At 37.4% G+C, this 22,684-nt stretch overlaps 1 protein-coding gene across 9 annotated transcripts in view; it reads right to left on the reverse strand.

Moving 5' to 3' along the window:
* The window catches only part of GRIA4 (glutamate ionotropic receptor AMPA type subunit 4), a 216,771-nt gene that overhangs the window by 124,228 nt on the left and 69,859 nt on the right, over nucleotides 1–22,684 (reverse strand). For 8 of the 9 annotated variants that reach the window (XR_011680261.1, XM_071434177.1, XM_071434176.1 and 5 more), the window contains exon 3: nucleotides 20,454–20,693. The exons of the other annotated variant lie outside the window; for it this stretch is intronic. Coding sequence is in view for 7 of the 8 variants with exons in the window: in XM_071434177.1 (XP_071290278.1) it covers nucleotides 20,454–20,693 (240 nt within the window). In the remaining variant the exon portion in view is untranslated. The remainder of the gene's footprint in view (nucleotides 1–20,453; nucleotides 20,694–22,684) is intronic. 9 annotated transcript variants of the gene reach the window in all.

Here is a 22,684-nt window from a genome sequence, read left to right on the forward strand (position 1 = left end):
GTCTAATTTTCATTAGAACTAATTAGTTGCTACAGTATTCACAGAACTTTTACTCCACTAGTTCAGAAAATAAGATTCTATTTTTTCATGGGTTGATGGCTGTCCTAAAGACTGATTATGGAAGAAGCCTCAACATTTTCTAGGATATGTGTTCTCTTTTTTTTTTCCTTGTTCTATATATTTGAATAAGTTTTTCACTCTATGGCTAAAGAGTTTGCAGTAACTTTGACTGTCATGGCACCAGATATATTAGTATCTTTCACACCACTTAGGCAACATAATACCAAATGATTCAGGAACACACACATCTTTTTTTCTATTCTCTCATCATCTACATTTACAATTTTATTGCTCCCAAACCCAGTAATATTAGCTGTTCAAAAAGTAGCTTGATATTTAGTTTTTAGCATTTGAATGTTCTGATTTTCCACACAGACATTAGCCAGCTGTACTACCTCAATGGCATCACCTGATGGTGAGCTTTACCAGTTAGCAACAGAAAACGTGGGAGCTGCTTCCTGTGAGGAAACTATGTGATTTGGCTTGAAAATCAGAATGAAATGCTACTTCCCCACAAAAATTAGATTTTCAATTTATGTTGTCATTAGTTTTAAAAGCAATTTGTTAGCTTTGTGGTAGTTTTTCAATCAGGAGCTAAAAGATTGATTACTTCTCAGTGTTCTTTTTGCTGAAGTCTCTTCTCTTATGTAGCTTATCTTAAAACTCTAAGACCTCCTGTCACCTAGGATGAATTACCACAGTCCTACCACACTGAATGCAATTGGGCAAACTATCCAAGAGAAATTTGGGCCAGAGAATTTTTATAGACAGGTTTTATATCACCGTATTTGAGAGTCATCGCCATATTTTTCACTTTGCAGCTTATAATATTTGACACTAAATCCCAATCCATCCAGAATCCTACCTCTTATACTATGCAACACCAGCTGCTTCACAAGAAGGCCAAAAGGCAGTTGCTATGTTTTATACTCTCTATCAGTTTTGTCAGGCTCCCTTACATTCAGATACTGGCTTGAAATCTGCCATGAGTTGTCCTCCTTGTAATAGTTCTTCTACTCAAGAGTATAACTCAAGATATTGTTACTCATCACAGCCTCCAATTGGTAATTGAGGTATGCTGCATTTATACCTTCAGCAATATCCTGTAAGTGTTATTTTTGTGGTATACTTCAAAACTGTATACAAAATCCAAAAGTTTTGAAATGGCCTCCTTTCCATGGCTGTTTCAATCTAGAAAATCTATAGATCTATAAATCTACCATATCTTTGTTCATATGCACTCAAATGGAGAAAGAGAATTGGTCTTTTGTAACAATAGCTTTATTCTCTTTATTAGCTTCTGTATTTCCTCTGACTAATTTCCAAGGCAATGAATAACATCTACAGCTATCTGTGCCTGATGTTCAATTGTAAGCTTCCTTTCCCTTTAGTGATAGTCCTGTAGTTACAAAATTTTACATTTCCCAGCATCTGAATTCATCTCACTATGCATTTTCTGAGCCTAGGACTTTTTAGTAGTTCTTTTGTAATCTTACCAAGCAAAAATAAAAGTTTGATGTCCTTATTTTGCTTTCCGTTCACTAAATTTATGAAGTCTTGTTGCCTATTAAAATTCTCTCACTGAGTGAATCCTCTGCACTCCGCATTTTAAGCAGTTAGACTTAGGTGTCAGTTTGCACTTTGATTCATTAGAAGAAGAATATAGTGGCAATTCGTTGCTAAAGATCAAAACCAAGTGTTAGATCTAATTTGAAAAGGACAAGGGACAGCAAGAAAAAGATAAATGGAATGGCTTATTAAGTTTTACTAGCAACAGGTAGTGACTTGCAGTGTTCAATGTTAACCAAATGTAAGCATTATACTAAACTGCATGCATGGAAAGTTGAGAGGGATTACAGCAGTTTGAAAAAAACTCTGGAAATTAAAGTATTCATTGATCTGCTTAACCAAAAGTCGTCCATTATTTATTAACTAAAGAATTAAACAGAAGATTGCAATAGTTCAAAATTACATACATTAAAATATCCTAATCTGCAAATAAAGAATATTTCAGGCAGTCTCTGCCATACATTTTTCCAAGTTGCCTGCTACTGGGCAGACTTTGTCACGACTTTCAGAGATATACATTTTCCTTTATAAAAAGGCAAAATATTGTGTTCCAATCATTAAAGTGAAAATATCTTTGCAAAAGATCTTCACATCTAGTACAACTTCTTTGTACTTTTTCAGTTGTTTCTCTGCGTAAGAGCAGTGGCTATCAATGGCTCTACTTTTCTTCAGCAATGGAAAAAAAAAATCAATTGCTCATAGGCCACCACTATTTTTCCTTCCTTCAAGCTGTGTCATAATCCATAAAGAAATAATCCATCACTGCAGTATATTTTCTTCACAGCTGTGACAATAAATTCCTCATTTTGTTCTCATCTTATCCCAGGTAGCTCCACTGCCTTTGCTGGAGTTACTGCTGATTTTCACCACTGTCAGTGAGGGCTGAATCAGGCTGAAGAAGCAGCCACTGCTATGTGCACTTTATGAAGTGTATCTATGAATCACAAAGTATTTTAAAAGCTTTGTATCCCTTGTTTCATTAATTGAAGACCAGTTCATCTAGGATTTAATTTTCAGCCCCCAATGGTCCTTTTAATTCAGAAGGACAAGACATGCACATATATTAGTCATGCATTGAAAAGCCTTCACATTTGTAGAGCTGATATTAACTCTTTGCACACTCTGATTTATTTTGATTGATGTGAGCTGCTCTAAATTTCTTGTCACACAAACCAGTGGCAGACCAAACCTAAGACTATGATGGAAATATTATGCTACATAAAATATAAACAAGGATAAGAAAATTCACCATAAATATGTATGTGTTGTACTTGCAGTTTTCTATTTTTATAAACCCACTATGTCTCACCAGAGTTCTTTAATACATTATTTTAATTTCAAACACCCTATTTGAAAATTCAAGCATATGTATGATTCAAAGGAAGGCCAAGCTAAATTCATGAGTTGTCATTTATAATACAATAATCCATGTGGAAAAAAGGAGTGGTAGTAAGAAGATATATACGTCTGTTTAGATGAGACTAGGATTTAAATGTTTTAGGAGATAACATTGACCATAATCAAAGTGAAGGTCAATATTCACTTGCCAAATGTACTGTAAACTTCGATGATCTGAAGAGTGAGAGATCAATATATAGGCTTTGCATTTTCATGATCATTTACAGTAACTAAATGCAAACTTGGTGTAGTGTGTTTTAATTAAGACAAATATTTCACCTAAAAGTAATACTATTTTATCTAGAAAGTAAGCTGCTCTGCCTTGCAGAACATCTGTACCAATATTGCTCACACCCAGTAAGAACTCAGCATGCCCAACGCAGTAATGTCCTCTCCTTGTGCTTAGATTGTAGGGTGCAGGAGGAAAAGGTGTTTGCTCAGGGCCCAGAAACACCATCCCAAACACTTTAGGGGAAAAAAAACATCTCACCAAGTTTTGTCAAGGGTGACTCTGAGTTCCCCAAGTTCCTGGAAATGCAGAAAGCAAATTCTCTAGTTATGCCAGGCTGGTATATGCATTTTCCTCTCCTGCCCATGTTAGGAAAATTCTGACAGCTATGGAAAAGATGGTACCAAGATGCTGGAAAACACCTCTCTCCCTTACAGCAACATTATTATCTAGAAGATAAGAAGAAATCAAAGAGAATAAGGGAGTAGGCAATAATCCAAATTAACAAAACTGTCAGTGATTGTGGATTTCATAGGATCTTTAGCAGTGTGTTGACTTTGGAGGTTCATTTCTTGGGGATTTTTTTGGTAGGATCTTGCTAACTGAAGTTTAACTAAGCAAAAAAACTTCCAAAGCAATTGCTTGATACTAAAAAAAAAAATAAAAATACAAGACTAATAAAAATAAAGGGATTTAAAGGTAAATGTTTTGACACCTGATTTCTGAGCCAGTGCAGTGTTTGGGGTCACAAACTCTTTTACACAATAGAGGAGGACAGAAATTTCCTTTTTCATGTTTTCTTTTTGAACAGAAAGGAGTGCTGAGAGCTTCACAAAACTGCCTGGCTCTCCAAGCTAGGCACTCAAGGAATAAAACAATAAATACTATTAGCTTTGAAATTAAGTTACATGGTTTTGCAGAATGGCGTGATTTGAAGTCAAGAAAAAATGAATTTAAACACAGCTAGCTAAAATGAGAATTGACTATTTAAGAGCCCAAAACAGCCTCGAAGGAGATGCATCTTGCCATGCCGTGTAGCTAGTTGTGGCAATTTTTTTTTTTTTTTATTACAGCAATGCTGTCTATCAAATTCTCATGTTACAGATTTAGTAATTTGACCCAATTATTTTCCAAACTATAAAGTCTATATGGATCAGACACTAGTTTGCATTGTTTTTTAGTACCGGAATTGGAAGGAAACATAGAAAAGTAACCTGGAAAAAATTCTTGGCAGCATTAAACAGCTTTAAGGCTTCAGGTCCCATTAAAAGACCTCAGGTCCTGTTCTTCACATTGGACAGCCTGATGTCAGAGAGCCATGTGTAAATCCACCTAATAGGATTTTTAGTTAAGTAGATCAAATTTTATAACTTCAGTCTCTGCCAGAGAGTGGATTTTTCTTTACAAGCCAGATAACTTTTTAGGCCTTCAGAAACTGCCTCTTTACTACAAATGGAGCAGAGAACCAGAAAGAATTTAGTGTCTTGTGCCAGACGGCTCTTTCAGACATATCAATTAAGGTACTCTGTTATTATCACAGCCAATGTGGTATAACACCTTGCTAATAAAAGCAGTGGCCAAAGGGGATTGATGTGGTATTTATATGCAACTCACACACTCAGGGCAGGACAAGGCCAAGGCACAGCCACTGACAGGTGAATGTCAAAGTATTGGGAGCCTGTTTGCATTTCTACAAAGGGATTTGCCTTTTACCACACTACAGTCTCAGAATTGCCTCACTGGTATTTAGGGATGCCATTGCAAGCAATCAGAGTTGTTGCTTTCCAAACAGCAGATGTAGGCTGCAGAAATAGAAGCAGTGAGCTGCAGAATTGTTTCCTCAAAGTCTTCATACCCAATGAAAAACCAAAAGCACTGCAGAGCACTGGAGACAAACAAAGTATACCATGCAAATATGAAATAAAGTTCATGGCTGATGTGTGGTAGAAGACAGGAGAGAAGAGAGGGAAGAATCTCAGAGTGCACCAGCTCATGTTTCTTCTCCAGATCACTAGGGAGGGAAAACTCAGCAACCAGCCAAAGCAAGCCATTGATAGCTGCAACAGGAGTGAAAAGCGCTGGGAGCAGAAACAGGCATCACAGTTCACTGGAGTATGATCCACTCCTTTGCTCCTGCTCTGCACACATTCATGCAGTTTGTAGAGGTCTCTGGAGACTAAAGACCAAGTTTTCCTCTTGATACAAAAGACTAAATACTTCTAAACCTAAAAGGAGAGATTTTTAGCACTTTCTTGAAGGTGTGACACTAACTGAGCATGGTTATCCCAAAGCATCTTCTACTATTAACTTTTGACAGTTCATCTTGACTCTTTAAGGTCTTTGCTTTTACTTCCAAATGGAGCAGAAAGGATGAAACAAGATGGAAAAAAAAAGAGAAACAAGTTAAGCCCACATTGCAGCAGAAAGTGACTGCTGGAGATATAGTAGGCATGTATATAGTAGATATTATCAGCTATGGTTCAGGTTTGGTAGTTTTTTCCCTATTGGGTTAACCTCCACTCAAACCCTTCAATCATTTCAACTCTTCTAGTTTTTAGTCTAAAAACCAAAAGCTCTGCTCTAAAACATGGATGTCCTCAGAGGGCCATGGCATGATGGGTTGCCCATGGCACACACAGGGCTGAGCCCAGCCAGGGGCTCCTCTCCAAGGACGGAGATGCCGGGGATGCATGGATGTGACACCACGGAGGAGCCATGGGGACACTGCCCCGTCCCAGCTGTCTTCACGGGCACGAGGGGAAGGCTGTGGCCACTCGCCAGCTTTGGCTGCAGTCCATCCACTTTGCACCAGCTGAGCAGCACGACATGGACTGTAAAATCTGGCCTAAAGGTTTTTAAACATTTAGCGCTGCAAAGGCGAAAGGGTAGGCTGAAATAATGGTGTGGCCTGCCCTGACACACTTCTCAGCTCTGGGGATATAAGAGATCCTTCTTATTATCCTGGACAGGAGCTGAAAAGTGACATCATGCTGGAGGAATAGGACACAGGGGTTACTTTAGAGATGATTCAGATCTTGTTATTAATTCTCTCTACTTGGCAGAATGTTTAAAAACTGGCAAAGGAGCATTAGCATTTCTGGCAGAGCATTGTAACAGCTGCACAGGTAGTGAGAAGTCAGCAAGAAGCTCTTTCCTGCCTTGCAAAAAAGGATAAAAAGCAGAAAAGAGTACTGGCCCTACATCCCAATGACAAAATCATGTGAAAAACTCAAAAGCAGGTGAAATAAAAAACAAGCAAGTGTTCTATCCTACAAGGTTGCGCCACAAACTGAATCACATCATATATTTGGCCTCTCTCCATAGCAGAAGTCCTTTCCACAGGTCAAGCAGAGAGGGTGAATAACTGATTTGATGGCTAGAAAAATGCTGAGAGAAAGAGAAAAAACCTGGAGATGGTCCAGTGTGTAGTACACGTTTCGTAAGTGTATCTGTGAGAAAGAGAGATAATTTTCTTCACAGTTCTTTCAGCAGGTGTTTATCCTTTTTGGCATCGACAGCAATATTTTGTAGCTACGCAGCAGACATGCAGAATAAGATTCCTTTCCACACTTGAAAAGAATAATTTCCCCTTATGTGACTTACAGCTGCTCCAGTCATTCATAGCTGATGTCCTCCTTCTCCAAACCAACACTATCAGAGTATTGCTGCTTCTGGAATTTACTAAGAAAAACAAAACCTCCAAGTTGTGTCCATGAGAGAGTTACCAAGGTGTTCTATTGGCTTCACTTAAAAACCAAGGAAGATGCTTCCCTATGAACACAAAGAGAACAGCCTCAGAAGAAATATTGTGTGCTCTTTTGATGCTTAGATGATAAGAACTGTTGAAAGAGCCTGAATAAGGCAAGTATCGGTGTACAAGTACAAATTAAAACAATCCCTTCACTCCCTGACAAATTTTACTTCAACAAAAGAAAATTTTATTTCTCTTCTGATGTGAACAGAGTGTGAGGATGTTTGCAAGGACAAAGTCAATGACACTTTTCTCACTGCAGCTGAGGTGAACCCCTTGCTGAAATAACTGAAGGAGCTCAGGTCAGTAACCACCTTTTAGTTAACTACTTCCTCATGTAATAGGTTGAATGCAGCTCTACAAAAACACCAGCTGCTGAAGAAAAGGGTATCTGAGCTCTTACTATGGACAAAGTTGGAATTAGACCTGCCCCAGTAACAAGACCTCTTGTAAGGACACATGGATTCATAAATCCTGCATGAGCACGAAGTATGGGATTGGTCCTGTGGAACAGAAAATCCATATAACATTAGATGCTTAAACCCAGTGGCCCAATTCCTTCTCGGTACAGGATGCAGTCAGTAGGTTATGCTGAGCTGCTCTGAGGATCTGACCCTGCATTTCCTTGTGAAAATGTGAAATTGTTCCCACATCTCTGATGAATGCATTTACACCAACTGCATTTTCTATTATCCCCCGTTTCTGCATTTACTAGAACCATTTTATCTTCAAAACAAATTAAAATACTATTTAAGGTGTTGTACCTTCTTTTAGCCAGCTTGGACTTGAAGTGAACAGCGTTTTTGAATAAAACTGTAGCACTTTATGCTAAAATAAATAACAAAATGCCAGAGAAATACACTGTATTTCACATATTTTGGGTAGATTAGGCCAGTTATTCTGAAAATGAAATGGACACTTCATACCAGCAATATTTTCCAGTGATCTCTAGCCTCATTAAGCATTCTCAGTACACCCAGAAGAGTAGTGTAAATAAAATACACTGTTTTCTGATGAGCTTTGATGAGCAGATGTTTGGGGTTTTTGTTGATTCATGTCTGGGATGTTTTTAAAACTTTTCTGCTTGTGCTCCATTTCCTGTTGAAGGAATTCAGAATGACCCAGATGAAAAGAGACAATTGTGACTGTGTCTGCCTGGATGTCGCCCAGGCCAGCAGCTGTGCAGTGGCCACCACAGCGTGCCTGACTTGCAGGAGGAGAAATTATGTAATTTTGTGTTTAGACTACTTGTGAATTCATCTTTTGGTTCAGATTAAATACTGCACCTCTATGCATTTCCTATTATCACTTGTTTGGAAGCTTGGAAGTGCATTTGAGATGACAAGATAAAACACTTGGTGAACTTCTCCTTTTGCTGTTTGGTGATTCATGCACATGAAAATCAGGAACATTTTGAGCAGAAATAAAGTAAGTAAATAAAAACTGGAATTCTTTCTCATTCTAAAATGACTTAGACTAAAACAAAAAATAATTGATACCTGGTTTCAGGTTTTCTTTTCTATTTTGTTTTTTGTCTTTCATTTCATTCAACTGGAATGCTGATGCATTAAAATATATTGATAACTATTTGTTCACCCTGAGACAAAACTGCAGGTTTTTCGCTATGACAGCCACAGACTAATTTTAAGTCTTATTACATGTTTCATTTCTCAAGCTAAAAACTGTGATCTGTGGTAATTGTAAATAGCAGAGATAGAAATAAATGACAGTGGGATGCGCCCAGTCTCTGAAATAATGTACGAGAAATGAAAATGGATCAAGCTTACTGGAATGTACTGACAGAACTGGAAAATGTGGCAAAAGGATTAGAAGAATGTGTGGAAAAAAAGCCAATATAACTTATCAAGGAGGAAAAGAAAAGCAGAATCAAGCCAATAAATCTGGGCAAATATGTGAAAGCAGGAATGCAGAGGTAGATCCTGAGGTGATTCACAAGATAATGCAATTGAAATTAATTAAACCTCCCTGAAGCAGTGGAAATGTGAGCAATAAAACAGCTGAGTTTTGGGAGGCCCTAACAAACAGAGTTTCTGAAGGAACAGAAGATGAAGTTGCTGCAGTTCTACCCACAGTCCACAGATTCAGAACCTGCAGGGAGATATTCTGACACAGAGGAGAAAGGAAGTTCCTCTTCCCACAAGGGGTAATGAAGAGATCACGAAAGAGAAGGATGCATCCAGTGGGGGGGTCTAGGGGATGTTTCACAGAATAATAGAAGTCCTGTGCAGAAAGGCACACTGTGAACGTCACCCTTGGCTTCAGAACAGAGATTTTCATTCTGCCTCAAGATCAAGAGCATGTAGCTGCATTAGGAAATACCTGGCAGAATGCTTTGCTTATTTGAGGAGGAATTGAATGTGAAATCAATCTAGCAAAAGGCACAAATGAAAAGATATATACAGTGGTCCATATACTGGTCTTTTAAAACACATTTATTAAACACTTCAGAAGAAGGATATTATTTTCTCAGTAAAACAATTATATGATAGTATTAGCTGGGACGTTTTTTCCCCAACTCTTTCCTTGAAAAACAAATATTGAAACGCTTTTCATGGGAAAAGGCTATTTTAAATGAGTTTCTTATGTTGAATAGTTTTAAAACAAAATAATGGAGATGTTGAGACATACTAGTTGAAGGTTGTAAAAAAAGTTTGGTTTTAATCTAATGCTTAATGAGAATGAAAATGTAAATTAAAAAGAAAATATAATCTGAAATTACTGCTAGAATATTTTTCAGTAGCATGATTTGAATTTGTAAGATATAAAGATTTTTGATATTTAAATTACTTCAGCTGTTCTGCATGCAGACAAAGCTAGGAGATAGAATTAATACAAGGCATATAGATATAGATATTGGAGATATATATATATATATATATATATATATATATATATATATATATATATATAAATAGATAGATAGATATGATAAAAATTCATCCACACCCTCAAAAGTAAATTCCACACAAAAATTAATGATGGGGTCAGGTTCATGTCCTGTTTTGTACTCTAAATGTAAACTGTTTATAATGTAAATTTGGCAAAGTTGCCTTAGTTTTACTACCATTAGTTAAAGATTTTTAAAAGAGTTTTGAATAATTTAGACCTATTTGAAACACTCCTTATCCCATTATATAAAGGACAGTACTTTGTTTTTTACAGGAAAGATATAATTGAAGTCAGAGATATCACAATGCTTTTATCAATTTTACTAACGTAGTAAACTGTTTTCTTTCCACTTGATTTATCCATGTATATCAAATCATTTTATAAGATGCAGCTGCAAACATATTTCTCTGGTATGGGAGACTTCTTTGAATAGCATACTTAAAAAATGTTCCTTATTATTTTTCTGTGTTTAATACTTATTTATTATGTGATGTACACTTGATATTTTCTATTTAGTTTTCTTATTCTGAACTCACTACCAGAGGAAATTTGGCTCCAATACCTTTTATGAAATAAAAGTATGTATTTAGGACCTTCCCAAGCTCAATGTCCCATGCTACTGAACTCACCCTTAGGAGAGGGATGATCTAGGATACAAGTCCTTACTCCCAGGACAGTTTTCTTATTTTTTTTCTCACAGTGAGAGATTAACATAAAATGTGTATTTCTTCCAGGGACCTATACTAGCAACCAGTTTTGTATTCACAACCCTTCACTTTGGTGACACTTCCATCATTTATTATGCCCAGATCTTTAGAACCACCTTAAATGTTCTGCTTGCCATTTGCAGACGAAATCACACTGGAACATAATGTATGCCCCTTGTCCAAAGGAAAATGTCCTGCAGCATCCAGGTGTGCATTAATTTTAAAACCCACCAAGGTAGTAGTACAAAAAGGGGATTTTGAGACCCCAGGATTAAAGGACCCTTTGGTAACTCTCTTTCCAATTGCAAAATGCTAAATACCTCAAACATGCATTGCAATTTTGGTAACAGAAGCAGCTGCTAATGCTGTTATCTGTAAATACTAGTGCAGGAAATTCCCTGTACAGAGGCAAAAATAGCATCTGTAGCACTGTGATAAGCAGTCAATCATTTTAAAAGGATGTCTACACTTCAACCACCCCTTTTGGAATTGACCAAAGACAAATTATTTGTATAAATATGTATGCAAATAGGATTCAGCGGTAATTTATGAGGGAACCACCTAAAATATATTCCATTTACAGGGAAAATGCATCTCAGAATAGCGAACATCTAAATACATTGGAATATGCTTCTTTACAGAAGCAGAAAACGTAGCCCTAAAATCACAGACTGCATAGATGATAGACTGTTCAATCAGCTGGATTAAGAATGTGCAACTCCAGAAATACCCTTATGTACAAACACAGATTTACACTGAAGTGGAATTACCTTTCCCGCCTGCTCCAGCTCTGGAGAAGTAACTCAGGCTACACAAGGGATAAATGTCTCAAAAACATGCCAAGGAGGGATCATGAAGAATTAAATTAGCTTTATACATTTTGATTATTTTTTAAACAATAGATGCATAAAAAATGGAATAGTATGTCTTGATATTTGTGAGTCTATGTCTTGTTTATTTTTATTTTTAAAAAGCCTGCTTCATACTCTATTAAAACTTGGAACATTCATCTACACGTGGATAATACTCTCAAAAGACAAGCTAATTTTTCTAACTAAAAATGCATTTAGAAACAACTTGGCAGAAGTATTTGTTTTACATTCAGTATTAAACTGGCACCACGTCTGGTCTCTGGCAGCATTGACTATACTGCCCTTTGTTTGCTACCACTTCGTGCTCCAGCCCTGGAGCCAACACCTGTGGCCATACAAAAGGCTACGTTCAGCAGCTGCAGGACTCGGATGTCCATACTGAAAGGGATTTCTAAAGCACAAGCATTTGGATGTGCGGCTGGCTTCCTCGTCTGAGTCCTTTCAAGGCCCTCTTTGGCGGGCCACGCTGCTGGGTGCTGGATCTATCAACTGTCTGCAGTGTTACTGCTGGCCCTGTGCTGTGGTGACATAGCACAGCCTCACTCTCAGAAAAGATGCTCTTGGCTAGGCTCATGTAAGGCTGCCTTCACTGAAGGTAGTTTTATGCAGGGTTTGTCAAACCACTGATACAGATATTTGTAAAGAAGGGCAAGGTCTACCCTAAATATTAACATCAAAGCTAAATACTAGCGAACCATAACACAAATTTCTGCTTAACACTTTGCTCTCTGACAGTAATTGGCTTGATCCGCAGAAAAGATGAACACAAGTCCAATAATTACGTATGTAAAACACCTCCTCTTCTTTGGGATTGAATAATAATAAAATCAGAGATGTGCTCAGAGCTGCTATTTGAAACTCATAAGAACAGCTGAACTTAATTCAACTACTACAAAAATCTAGAGCAAAAATGCCAAGATGTGAGCTTTTTTTTCAGAAAAAAATGGTATGAAGTCACTTTTTTTCTTAACTGCAGCCTTGTGTGGAAAAGCTCTTAAGCAAATGGAAACAGGACATTCAGAATTACAGACCATACTGTCCCTGCTCTCAAATAAATACAGAATGTGTGTAAAAACCAGATAAAAATGACATGCTTTCATTTAAAGGAATGTATTACATATGCAGGTAACAACAAATTAACTATTCTCTAATTCTCTGATATCGTTAGAGCAAGCCATTGGAAGTTGCAATGTTATTTACAATTGGATGTTGGAATATAAAAGCATATAAAAGTTACAGGCATAATCTTGTATTACACATGTGCAAAACTGAGATAAATGCTACTGAGAAAAGAACTTAGCTCTAAGGATTCTACAACACTGTCACAAACAAATCATTAGAAAGGGCAGAGATGATTCACTAGCATGGCAACTTAAAAAGCAGTATTTAAAATTAGCATGAGTCTCTTGTCTTCTCCATGGCACCCACTAAGTCACAATAAAGGACAGAAAATTCTTCAGAATAGGAATATAACAAGCAGCCATTTATTTAATGTTTTGGGATTTATATATTTCTATGGCATTTGCATATAAGGCTGCGCTCCATTTTCTGAGTGTTTAGCCAGATGACCAAACACACAGAAAAGCTCTGATGCAGCATAGTTTGAGCCACATCTTACATGGAATACCAAAGTCAAGGGACTCATCTGTACACTTGATGATCAGCTTTTGATTCCAATACCTGCATTTTCTGTTAATTTCAACCTTGATTTAATGTTCAATCAGTTCAGTCAACAAGAGAAGCACTTTCGTTAAATGAAGCATTCTGAAAGCTCTTGGAAGATTTTTCACATGTAGTAAATTAAATGGTGACCCTGTTGATTTACTGGTATCTCTCCTCTTTAGTGGTAAGACAAGGGAATGATGGAAAGTCACAGTATCATTACTAATGCTGATTTTAGGAATCAGCTGCGTTTTAGTTTCACGTGTGCATTTATTACCTGTATTTTCAAGCTGCTACCACCTGCTGAGAAGATGAGAATGAGCTGGCATTTTGCTGGTATAATTATTAATGAGCTAACACTTGCAAAACAAAATTTGCTGCAAGCCAATTACTGATGGATAAAGCACGTTGCCCCATTTCATTAAAAACATGGAATTTACTGTTACTGAGTACAGAAAACAGTAGATCATATGGCAAAATTACTGCACTTTCTACATTCACTGATATTTGACAAAACATTTTTTTCTATGTTTTGTGTATGGTTTCAGATTGGTCTGCATTAAATTACAATATAAATTTGGTACAAAACATTTGGTACAAAACAAACACTGTGGTAGCTGGATCTCAATGTGTGTGCCATGATTCACTGCCCACGTAAGAGAGTTTGCTGAAGACAAATAGCTTTTTATCAGATCTAGTGAGGCATATGGAAAAGTTCAAACCTGCAGATCATGATGTTAGAGCAGTCTAAGGACTATGAGAGCAGGTATTATCTGCTGTTTCTTTTATCAATATTTCTTCAATGTCATGACAACACTGATCTTTATTTCACAAAAATTCGATGCAAAACTGTATGATGCAAGTAATAATCTCCCATTTTTAGTGGACCCATTCATAAACTTATTTTTTTTTTAATTGTCCAACATTTTGCCAAAGATCAGTAAGACGAAAAATTCATATTGTGGGAATCCTACCAAATTCTTCCTGGTAATAGTAATGCAAAAAGGGCCCAAGACCAAGTGGATGACTGCAATTGAACAAAGTCAGATTCCCAAAATAATGTTCTTTACAATCCTAGACATAACTTGTTTTTTCAGGCTTACCTGTGATATTATTCTATAAATTTAAGGCAAGAGTGATGTAGATTTGGGCTTAACAGTGCTATGTAGAAAACAATAAATACAGAGCACTTGGTGTCAAAATGATTTTTTTTTTTCAGTATTGTGTTGTAAGGTCACCTGCAATTTGCTTTTTATTAGCAACACCTGGTCCTTTTCACCTATTTCACAAACAAGAGCCTTGTCTCAGTGTTTTTATGCACATAAAAATGTAAGTTATATATTTATATCACTACTATGAGTTAAACTTTAGTAAGTTTAGCTCTTTCAGTTGAGGTATTGAAATAACTTTACAACTTGCTATGATACTACCACTACTTTTACTAGAGAGACATCAAAAAATTTGTTCAGAAGTGCAGTAAAAATATCGAGTAAAGGTTGATGTAGGGCCAATTCTTTCAGCACCTAAATGCCCAGCTAATCATAACTTGTTGAGTACCATATTCTAATGATAGTCCTTCAACCTGATTTTACAGTGTTTTTATCTAGATCACTTTGATCATTTTTGATCTGATTTTTGAATAATAGAACACACTAAATGTTTTACAAAGGCTATATATATAATTGAATAGAAATAATATATTATTGAAATTTGCTCCATAGTACCATAGTAGAAAATTAAGAAAATTATCTTTTCAGTGTCCTAAGTACTGTGAAGAAGCCATTCCCAGTTTCCTAGAGAAATCATGACAACTACATAAATAATCCTGAGGGGACATAAGAGATCATCTGAGGTGAATATAACAAAGCCCAACACCACTGCAAATATTTACTAACCTATTTAAAACCTCTGAAGTGGTAACAATCTTACCCTAGTGGTAAGAACCTCGTCAACTTATTCTAACCTTACTGAAACATTTTTTCCTAGTAGCACTGCAAATCTGACCACATAATTCTATCTTGCCTACATCTCATCAGGTACAAATAATTGATCTTTGCTCCTTACCAGTCCTACAACTAAAAAAAAGTAAAATAAAATCTCTATTTGTAAAGTTTTTTCTCATTGGTCATGTCTTCTTTTTTTATTTTTTTTAAATATTCTTTCTCTTCAGTGGACCCTTGAAACTTATATCTGTGTGTGGTGGTCAGGGATCACAGTGCCATTCCAGCAAGGGATCCTTGTGCTACATTTATACTGAAGGCCCTTGTTATAGCTGAAAACAGTATCTAGTGCTTCAAAAAGGCAAGGAAAAATTGTTTTGAAAAATTTTTGGCATTATTTTTTTGCAGTGGAAATCTCAACATGTGACACAGCAGCATGGCCAGCTGGGTGAGAGCAATATTCAGCTTTCATATCTCACACACAGCATTCTTTTTCAAAATTTCAAAATAACCTCTACTTTACTGAACTCAGTATGTCTTTCTGTACTTACATCATACTTATGGCTCACCACAACTCCTGAAATATAGTCCATGATATTAACTCTGAGACACTCTGCACTTTGTATCTATGATTCTTCCCTCCTATGCTTAGCCTTTATACCACCTTATCACATTTCTCCTTCTTGAACTATCTGTTTGGCAGATCACTCTGAACTCTGAACCCTTTTTGTACCACTCTACCTTGGCCAGGCTCATAAACCCACCAAAGTTTTTCTCTGTGCTGTCATGCAAATTCAAAGACAAATCCCTTGCACCTCACCTGATACCTGCTCTTACTTTTAAAATATGTTATTAGAAAATATTTTGGGGTTATGGTTTCTACTTTTCAAATTACTATTGGAGGTACTGATCATGGATACACCAAACCTAATGGTTACTGCTGAGCCAGAAGCTCTGCCAAGGCTGGAAATTAAATTAGCCTGATAAACTGACTGTAAATAAAACCCATAATCTGCCTCAAAATAAGAGGGTAAGCTTTACATTTCCTATACCACTATTTGTCTTCTCCAGACATCTTCTGTTTTCTTCTGAGACTCACTTATCCTCCCCAAGTTCTTAGAGACAAAATCCTAGATATTGTTACTTTGTGTACTGTAGGATTGATTCTAACAGGACACCAATACTTATACAGGTTTAGATACACCAATACTTCTGCCAGGTTTAGATTGTCACAGAACAGTTTCAACTTTAAAGGAGTTGCTATTAAAACACTATCCAGAAATGTGGGAATTTACTTTGTGCACAGTGAGCTAATTTTCTTCATCTGCAGCCATAACTGAGTTGGTTTTATGAACATGTAATTAAAAGGAGTGGAGGGAAAAAAAAGCATTAGCAAGGTACATAAGCAGGCTCACACATGACACTTTATTTCTAAAGCATGTAACTATTTTACAGTCCTTGCTTCTGGTGAACCAACTGCTAGACCAGCTGGTAGCTCCACCCTTTGTGCTCCTCACTTTAGTCACAGTCAGGGACTGAAACTTTCTGGGAAACACAGCTGAGTTCAAATGGATGATGACATTCTGTGAAAGCAGTTTCCAGCTTGCTGGCTGCCATCCTCCCTGGTGTCCTATGTGTCCCCATGCTGCTCTACAGCCCCTCTGCCACTCTCCATCCTGGGACTCTCAGCTCTGGGTAATCCCTGGAGTTTAACTAGCAACTTCAGCCATTCCAGCTCGCACTAAGGCTGCACATGGTGTAAAAATATAACACTGACCTCTTGCAGGTTCAATTCCTGCACTGCTCAACTCTATATTGGATATTGAAAGTGCTGGGTGGATGGTTGGACTTAACCTTAAGGATCTTTTGCAACCTAAATTATTCTATGATTTTATTCTTAAACAGCTTCTCATATGTCACACAAACTCCTTCAAACTTCTTCTCTGGTTTCAGAGTCCAAATTTTTCTTTCTTGTGCCAGAAAATGTTGTCACCAACTAGTGGAATGACACTACAGGCATACTTGTGCTAGGTCAAAAATCCTATGAATTTACAGATACACAGCTCGACTTGATTATATGCCTCTTTTTAAATTAAACAGCTCTCAGTCACAATAAAACAACATATATAAACTGAATGTTCTTCTGCTCTACTCATTTGGTTTTTTTCACTTAATTCCCTTTAGAGATGACATCAAATCTTACCTGAGCTCTTTTTCCCTGCTGGACTTCCCTTTCCTATGGGTATCTCAAAGAGGCATGGTTTTTGTTTCAGCCCTTTCCTACTATGCTTTGCATAACTCAAATAAATGTTCTTCAGCCTCCTTTTTCTTTGTCCTGCCTGTGTTCCTGGCACTTTTCTGTTAATATTAATTGTATCAGGCATCAGGTCATAATTAAACCTTTTTAAACCTGGAAGGAGGATAAGAAAAAGAGGAATGTATTTAAACAAAAGGACCCTTCAGGCTTTAGCCTTCTGTGTCATTCCTTACTTGCTGACTTTCCCCTCTTAAATAATGAGTTGAATTTTCCTTCATCTTTCTCTTAGGTCTAATGCCTCTTGCAAAACCTGCTCTCTCCATTCTCCATAATGCCCCCTGCTAGATCCAATTAATTTTGTATTTTTGCCATTCGTCCTAGTATCTTCATTCTGTCACAGGACAGTGATTTTCCAGACTGTGAGTTTGGCAGAACATCAGAAAGGGAGATTAAACAAAATAGCTGAAGCCTCCACCTCATCATAGTTTGTGTGGTCCAAGACTGCTACAGGGTCTATCTAACCCAAAGTGTGGTATGTGGGAATGACTTACAGAGATGCAACAAAAGTACATTCCTAGCCTAAACTGAAATGTTAACACAGGTGGCTCCTGCATTAAAGCCTGGGGTTCTGCAGGGAGCTTAGGGGCTGTCAAAGACATGACTGGAATGATACAACAGAGAAACCTTCCTTGATAATAGTTTAGTAATATAGTAATATAGTAATAGTAATATAGTAATATAGTAATAGTAATATAATAATAATAATTTAATTTTTCAACTTCCAAGAGTCAGCAGCAACTGAGACATGCAACAGAACCAAGAAGCAAGCAGGACAGAAAGCCTCGAAAGCAGGTCTGAAAACAACATTCATTTGTCCACCACTGCTGCTGAAGTGTATTTTGTCATTCTATCTTTTGTGAAGTACTTCTGCCTTTTACAATTCTGACAGCTGCTAAATACTGCCTTCTTCCCAGACAGCTACTGTGTCAGGCTGGAATTTAGGCTTATTGCTGACCTTCCCTCATAAGAGCTTTTTCATAGCTTCCCACTAAAGCTGCAAAGATCAACTTGCAAGCCCAACAACAAAATGCTGAGGGGGTTACCATTTCTTCAATTTGCTTTAATGGGGCTGCTCAGAGAAATAGGGAGACACCTGGCATGTAAAAGAAGGATCTCAGGCAAAAATCTGGACAAGGTTAATTTCTGGCCTCACTGACAGAGAGTCTATGACTTATTAATGATTTTTTTTTTCTTTCTACACTTATTGTGATAGTAAAGTGACGCTTACTTTTTTGTTATAGCATATCTGAGGTCCACACTGAAATTTTATCTTGTGCAAAGATGGTGAAAATTTACTCAACAATTGTGTGTCTTTACAGTACTCTTAATACCAAAAGATACATTGAATCTTATTTTCTCCTGCATGAAACTGCATCACAAGACCTATTCAGAATTTGAGAGACAGTCCAATGTATTATTACCTGAATCCAAGCTGGGAAATGTCATGTCTTTATCAAAGATGTGCTGATGAGTTCAGAGTGGCAGAGTTCAGTGCCATAAGAATTAATTATTAACCATGCTGTTATAGACTCTGTTCTGAAACTGTCCTTGGTGTGATATCACCTGCTTAAAAATGATGTCTCAACCTAATTAAGTGTGTGAAATTAGATGAGAAAGGTAACTACAGGCTGTGCACTTCTTTGCTGAATAAACTGTTGAATTTGAAAGACCACATCTGTAATGACGTACTTGTTTTCTTGTTACCCTTGACGATATGTTGAGTAGAAATACTTTAAAATTCTGCTATAGTTTTCTCTTTCCCATTACCTAATACATTCTATAATGCTTCTCAGAACTTCCTCTATGGGTCCAGCAAACATTAAAAACATATTTAGTTAAAAAAACAAACAAACAAATATGAAACTATAACAATTCTTTCCTTTTCTTCCATTATTCATTTTGATTCAAATTCAGGTATTTAGGCAGCATATCAAGGTAAAAACCCACTAAAATGTAGTGCTTGTATATAGGAGAAAATTAACTTCTATAGCCATAATCAAGTAATTAAACAGATTTAGTTAGGTCTGTGTAATTTCCTATTTCTTCTGTAGAGTAATTATACTGGAATAAAGCCACTTTAATTCTGGAATAGACTGTCCACATGGGGAACTATATTGAAACAGCTGTAGTAAAATAATTATTTGACTACAGCTATGCTGTTCTTTTCCCCCCAAAAGCAAGGCACCAGCATAAAAATCTCGCCTCTTTCGCAGAAGCTCAGCAATGCTGGCTCAGTCCTCTTCCACAAACTAAGACTTTGCCAGCAGAATGAGCACACAACTCAGAGAACAGCTTTTACCTCTCAGTTCCTCACTGAGAGGTGACATACAGTGATGCACTTGCAGTTTTTTATCACTTAAACAGTTCTGAGATGCATTGGGATGTGGAACAGAGACTGTGGATAGAAAGTACACCAGTTCTGCAATTAACTATGTATTTTGTGAAAGTGTAGTCCATCACAGAGGTAACCCCAGCTGCAAGGAGCAGAAGATGGGCTGCAGCAGCACTCCCTCCCTCTGCCTGTGGATACCTTGTGCCTTGCAAGAATTGCCTCTGACCTCCACTACTCTGGCACAGCCTGAGGGCAGAGCCCTTCTCTGCCTTGACCTTCCAAAGCTTCCAAGTCCCACAGGCTCGCTCTCACCTCAGCTTACAGCAGTGCAGATGCAGAAAAGAGGCTGTTCCTCTCTACTTTGTACTGCTGTCACTTACAAAGTGAACCGAAGAGAGAATAGAGCTGTAACATTCTGCTTATTGAACTGTATTTTTGTTTCACTACCATTGGTTTAAAGATTTTAGTATTCTAGGCTTAAAGCACAGGCTTTGGCTGGTCGATTACATTCTATGTGAATCCAATACCCAATTTTTGCAGACTAAGGAGCTCTTACTTCAGCCACACAGCTACTCAGTTAGAGGTATTTCACCTCAAAGGCCCTCTAAACTTTGGCTCCCCAAGCTCTCAATGGGACATTAAAGTTCCACAGCCCTTGCAAAAGTGATTAGAACGACGCAGATAAGAAAGCTGGGTCCCAGCTTACCTCGATCGGTGTCGTAGAGGAAAACAAAGCGGTTCCATTCGTAGTGATCCAGCAAGCTCAGGAGGGCTCCCCGCAGGGACGGCCGCAGCTGCAGCACGAACTGGCTCTCGCCCTCCGTGGGGAAACTCGGCGTGATCAGCGAGATGTGCAAGGCGCTGCAGAATGAGGTCAAGGTATGTACTGATCTCTTATCATACAGTCCAAAAATGGCAAAAACTCCTCTAGAATACTGGGAGCAAACTGAAAGAGACAAACAAGTAAACAAACAGGGTTTTAGTGACAAAATATGTAGACATGTGCTTACACATTCCAACATCCTCAAATTTCTAATTTGAAGATTTGCAATTCTGCTTGTGCAGTTACACTCAATTTTCACGTTTTATTATGGAAACCAATAAATTAATAAATCACTAAATAACATTTTGTGACTCTCTGATCCTGTTCATAGAACACTAAAGCATCCATAGTGGTTTTACTCTAAAACAAAATGTAAGATAAGTAACATGTGTTTTTGCATACCAGTGAAAAAAATCAACATATACTGTTTTAGCCATAGCTCTACATAGTATCAGGCACTGAACATTTCTATTACCTTGAACTGAAAAATGTTCACATTCTAAAATGTGAAAATTATCAAAAAATGTTACTGACCTTGTAAGTGAAATTTGGACATTTTGAATTGTTATGATGTAGAACCTTTGCTCCCTTTTAAACAGGAAGCCCTTGTGGTACATTAAAACACTTCTAGAGACATTGAGTAAAACCTACTTCATGAATAATCTCCTTGACTTTAAGAGGGCAGTTTAAGTAAAATATAGTAAGTCAATGTGATCTGACTTTTGCCCCAACCCTTTTATTTCTACTCTGTGCTAACTGGAAACCAGAAAACAAATGACCTGAACATATATTCTGAGTTTTGATTTGCTCTTGGACTCACTGAACACACAGGGAGAGACTTCCATTGATTTCATCGTACTGGGTAAGGACTTCACTGATCTCTGCACAAAAAAGGAAGCATATGGGTATTTTCTTGAGCATCTACTGTATTCTTATCAATTCATAAAAAGTCTAATGAAAAACATCCCATTTTTTTGAAGCACAAACCAAGTTATTAGAAATTGTGCGATCATTAATAGTGTTACCTCTCCCAGAAACACAGAAAATGGAGAAAGAAACAGTCAGTTAGGGGATCATCATATTTTCTATGCTTTCCTCTCACTATTTCCCATGCTCTCCTGTTCCAGATGCCCTCTTCTCAGAGTCCATTATTACATGTTGCCTAAACATAGCAAAACTCAAGGCACCCTCCCACTAGCTGGGAGTTCACAGTCATTCTGCACATGCAGCACACTCAGGGAAAAATGTACACCCTTACCAAATTCAAACCACTCCAGCTTTAACTTTTCCATATTACATTTATTGCATAAAGAGCTGAAAAAATTGTGCATTTTTCTCCTGAGACTTGGGTGATTTACCCAGTTCTGATGCCAGAACTGGAGTAAGAGAATTGAGGGCAGTTTTGTGATTTTATGTTCTCCTCCACTGTTATGGCTCCCATCCTAATGATTTTTAAAGTCAGATTTTACATCAATAGAGCTTTTTCAAAAGCTTTCTTCCTTCAGTTCACCTTCAATAAGTTCACCTTCAATATACACATCTCTTACAAACCCTCTTAACATTTTTTTTTGCTGGACCACACAAAACAGATTCCCATAGACCCCTCAAATGATTGGCTTGGCATTCCACTAATCATCACAGGGAGCATTGCTCTCTGCTTTCCCAGCTCCATTGCATCTGGCTTGAACACAGATGACTGACATGTTGAGAATTTCAGTTAAAGGTTTCCTGCTTTTTTTTTTACATCACTTCCCCATCTCAACCATACAGTATCTTTTCTGACATATCCTAAGATGACACTGTGCTTTTCTAAAATCTGAACCTCAGTGATGGCTGATGATCATGTTGGGATTAAAAGTCTGCTTCTTCTTCCTTCTGGGCCATTTGCAAATGATGAGTTTCTGCTTATAGCAGAGTGTTTTCATCAGTCACTCTTATTTGTTTTCCATCATGCCCCACATAGTTCTGAACTCCTTTAAAATTATTTACTTCTCTGCTTACAGTGTTAGTCTGCTCTGCTTGACGCACTTATCTGCCTCTCCAGCAAATTCCATATTGGTACCTTGACTTTTTATCTCTGTGTCTACTGCAAAATTAGACAGTTAAGATCTTTC

This window comes from Agelaius tricolor, unplaced genomic scaffold (genome assembly GCF_023055355.1).
Source record: "Agelaius tricolor isolate 1412-34295 unplaced genomic scaffold, bAgeTri1.0.p SCAF_9, whole genome shotgun sequence".
NCBI lineage: Eukaryota > Metazoa > Chordata > Aves > Passeriformes > Icteridae > Agelaius > Agelaius tricolor.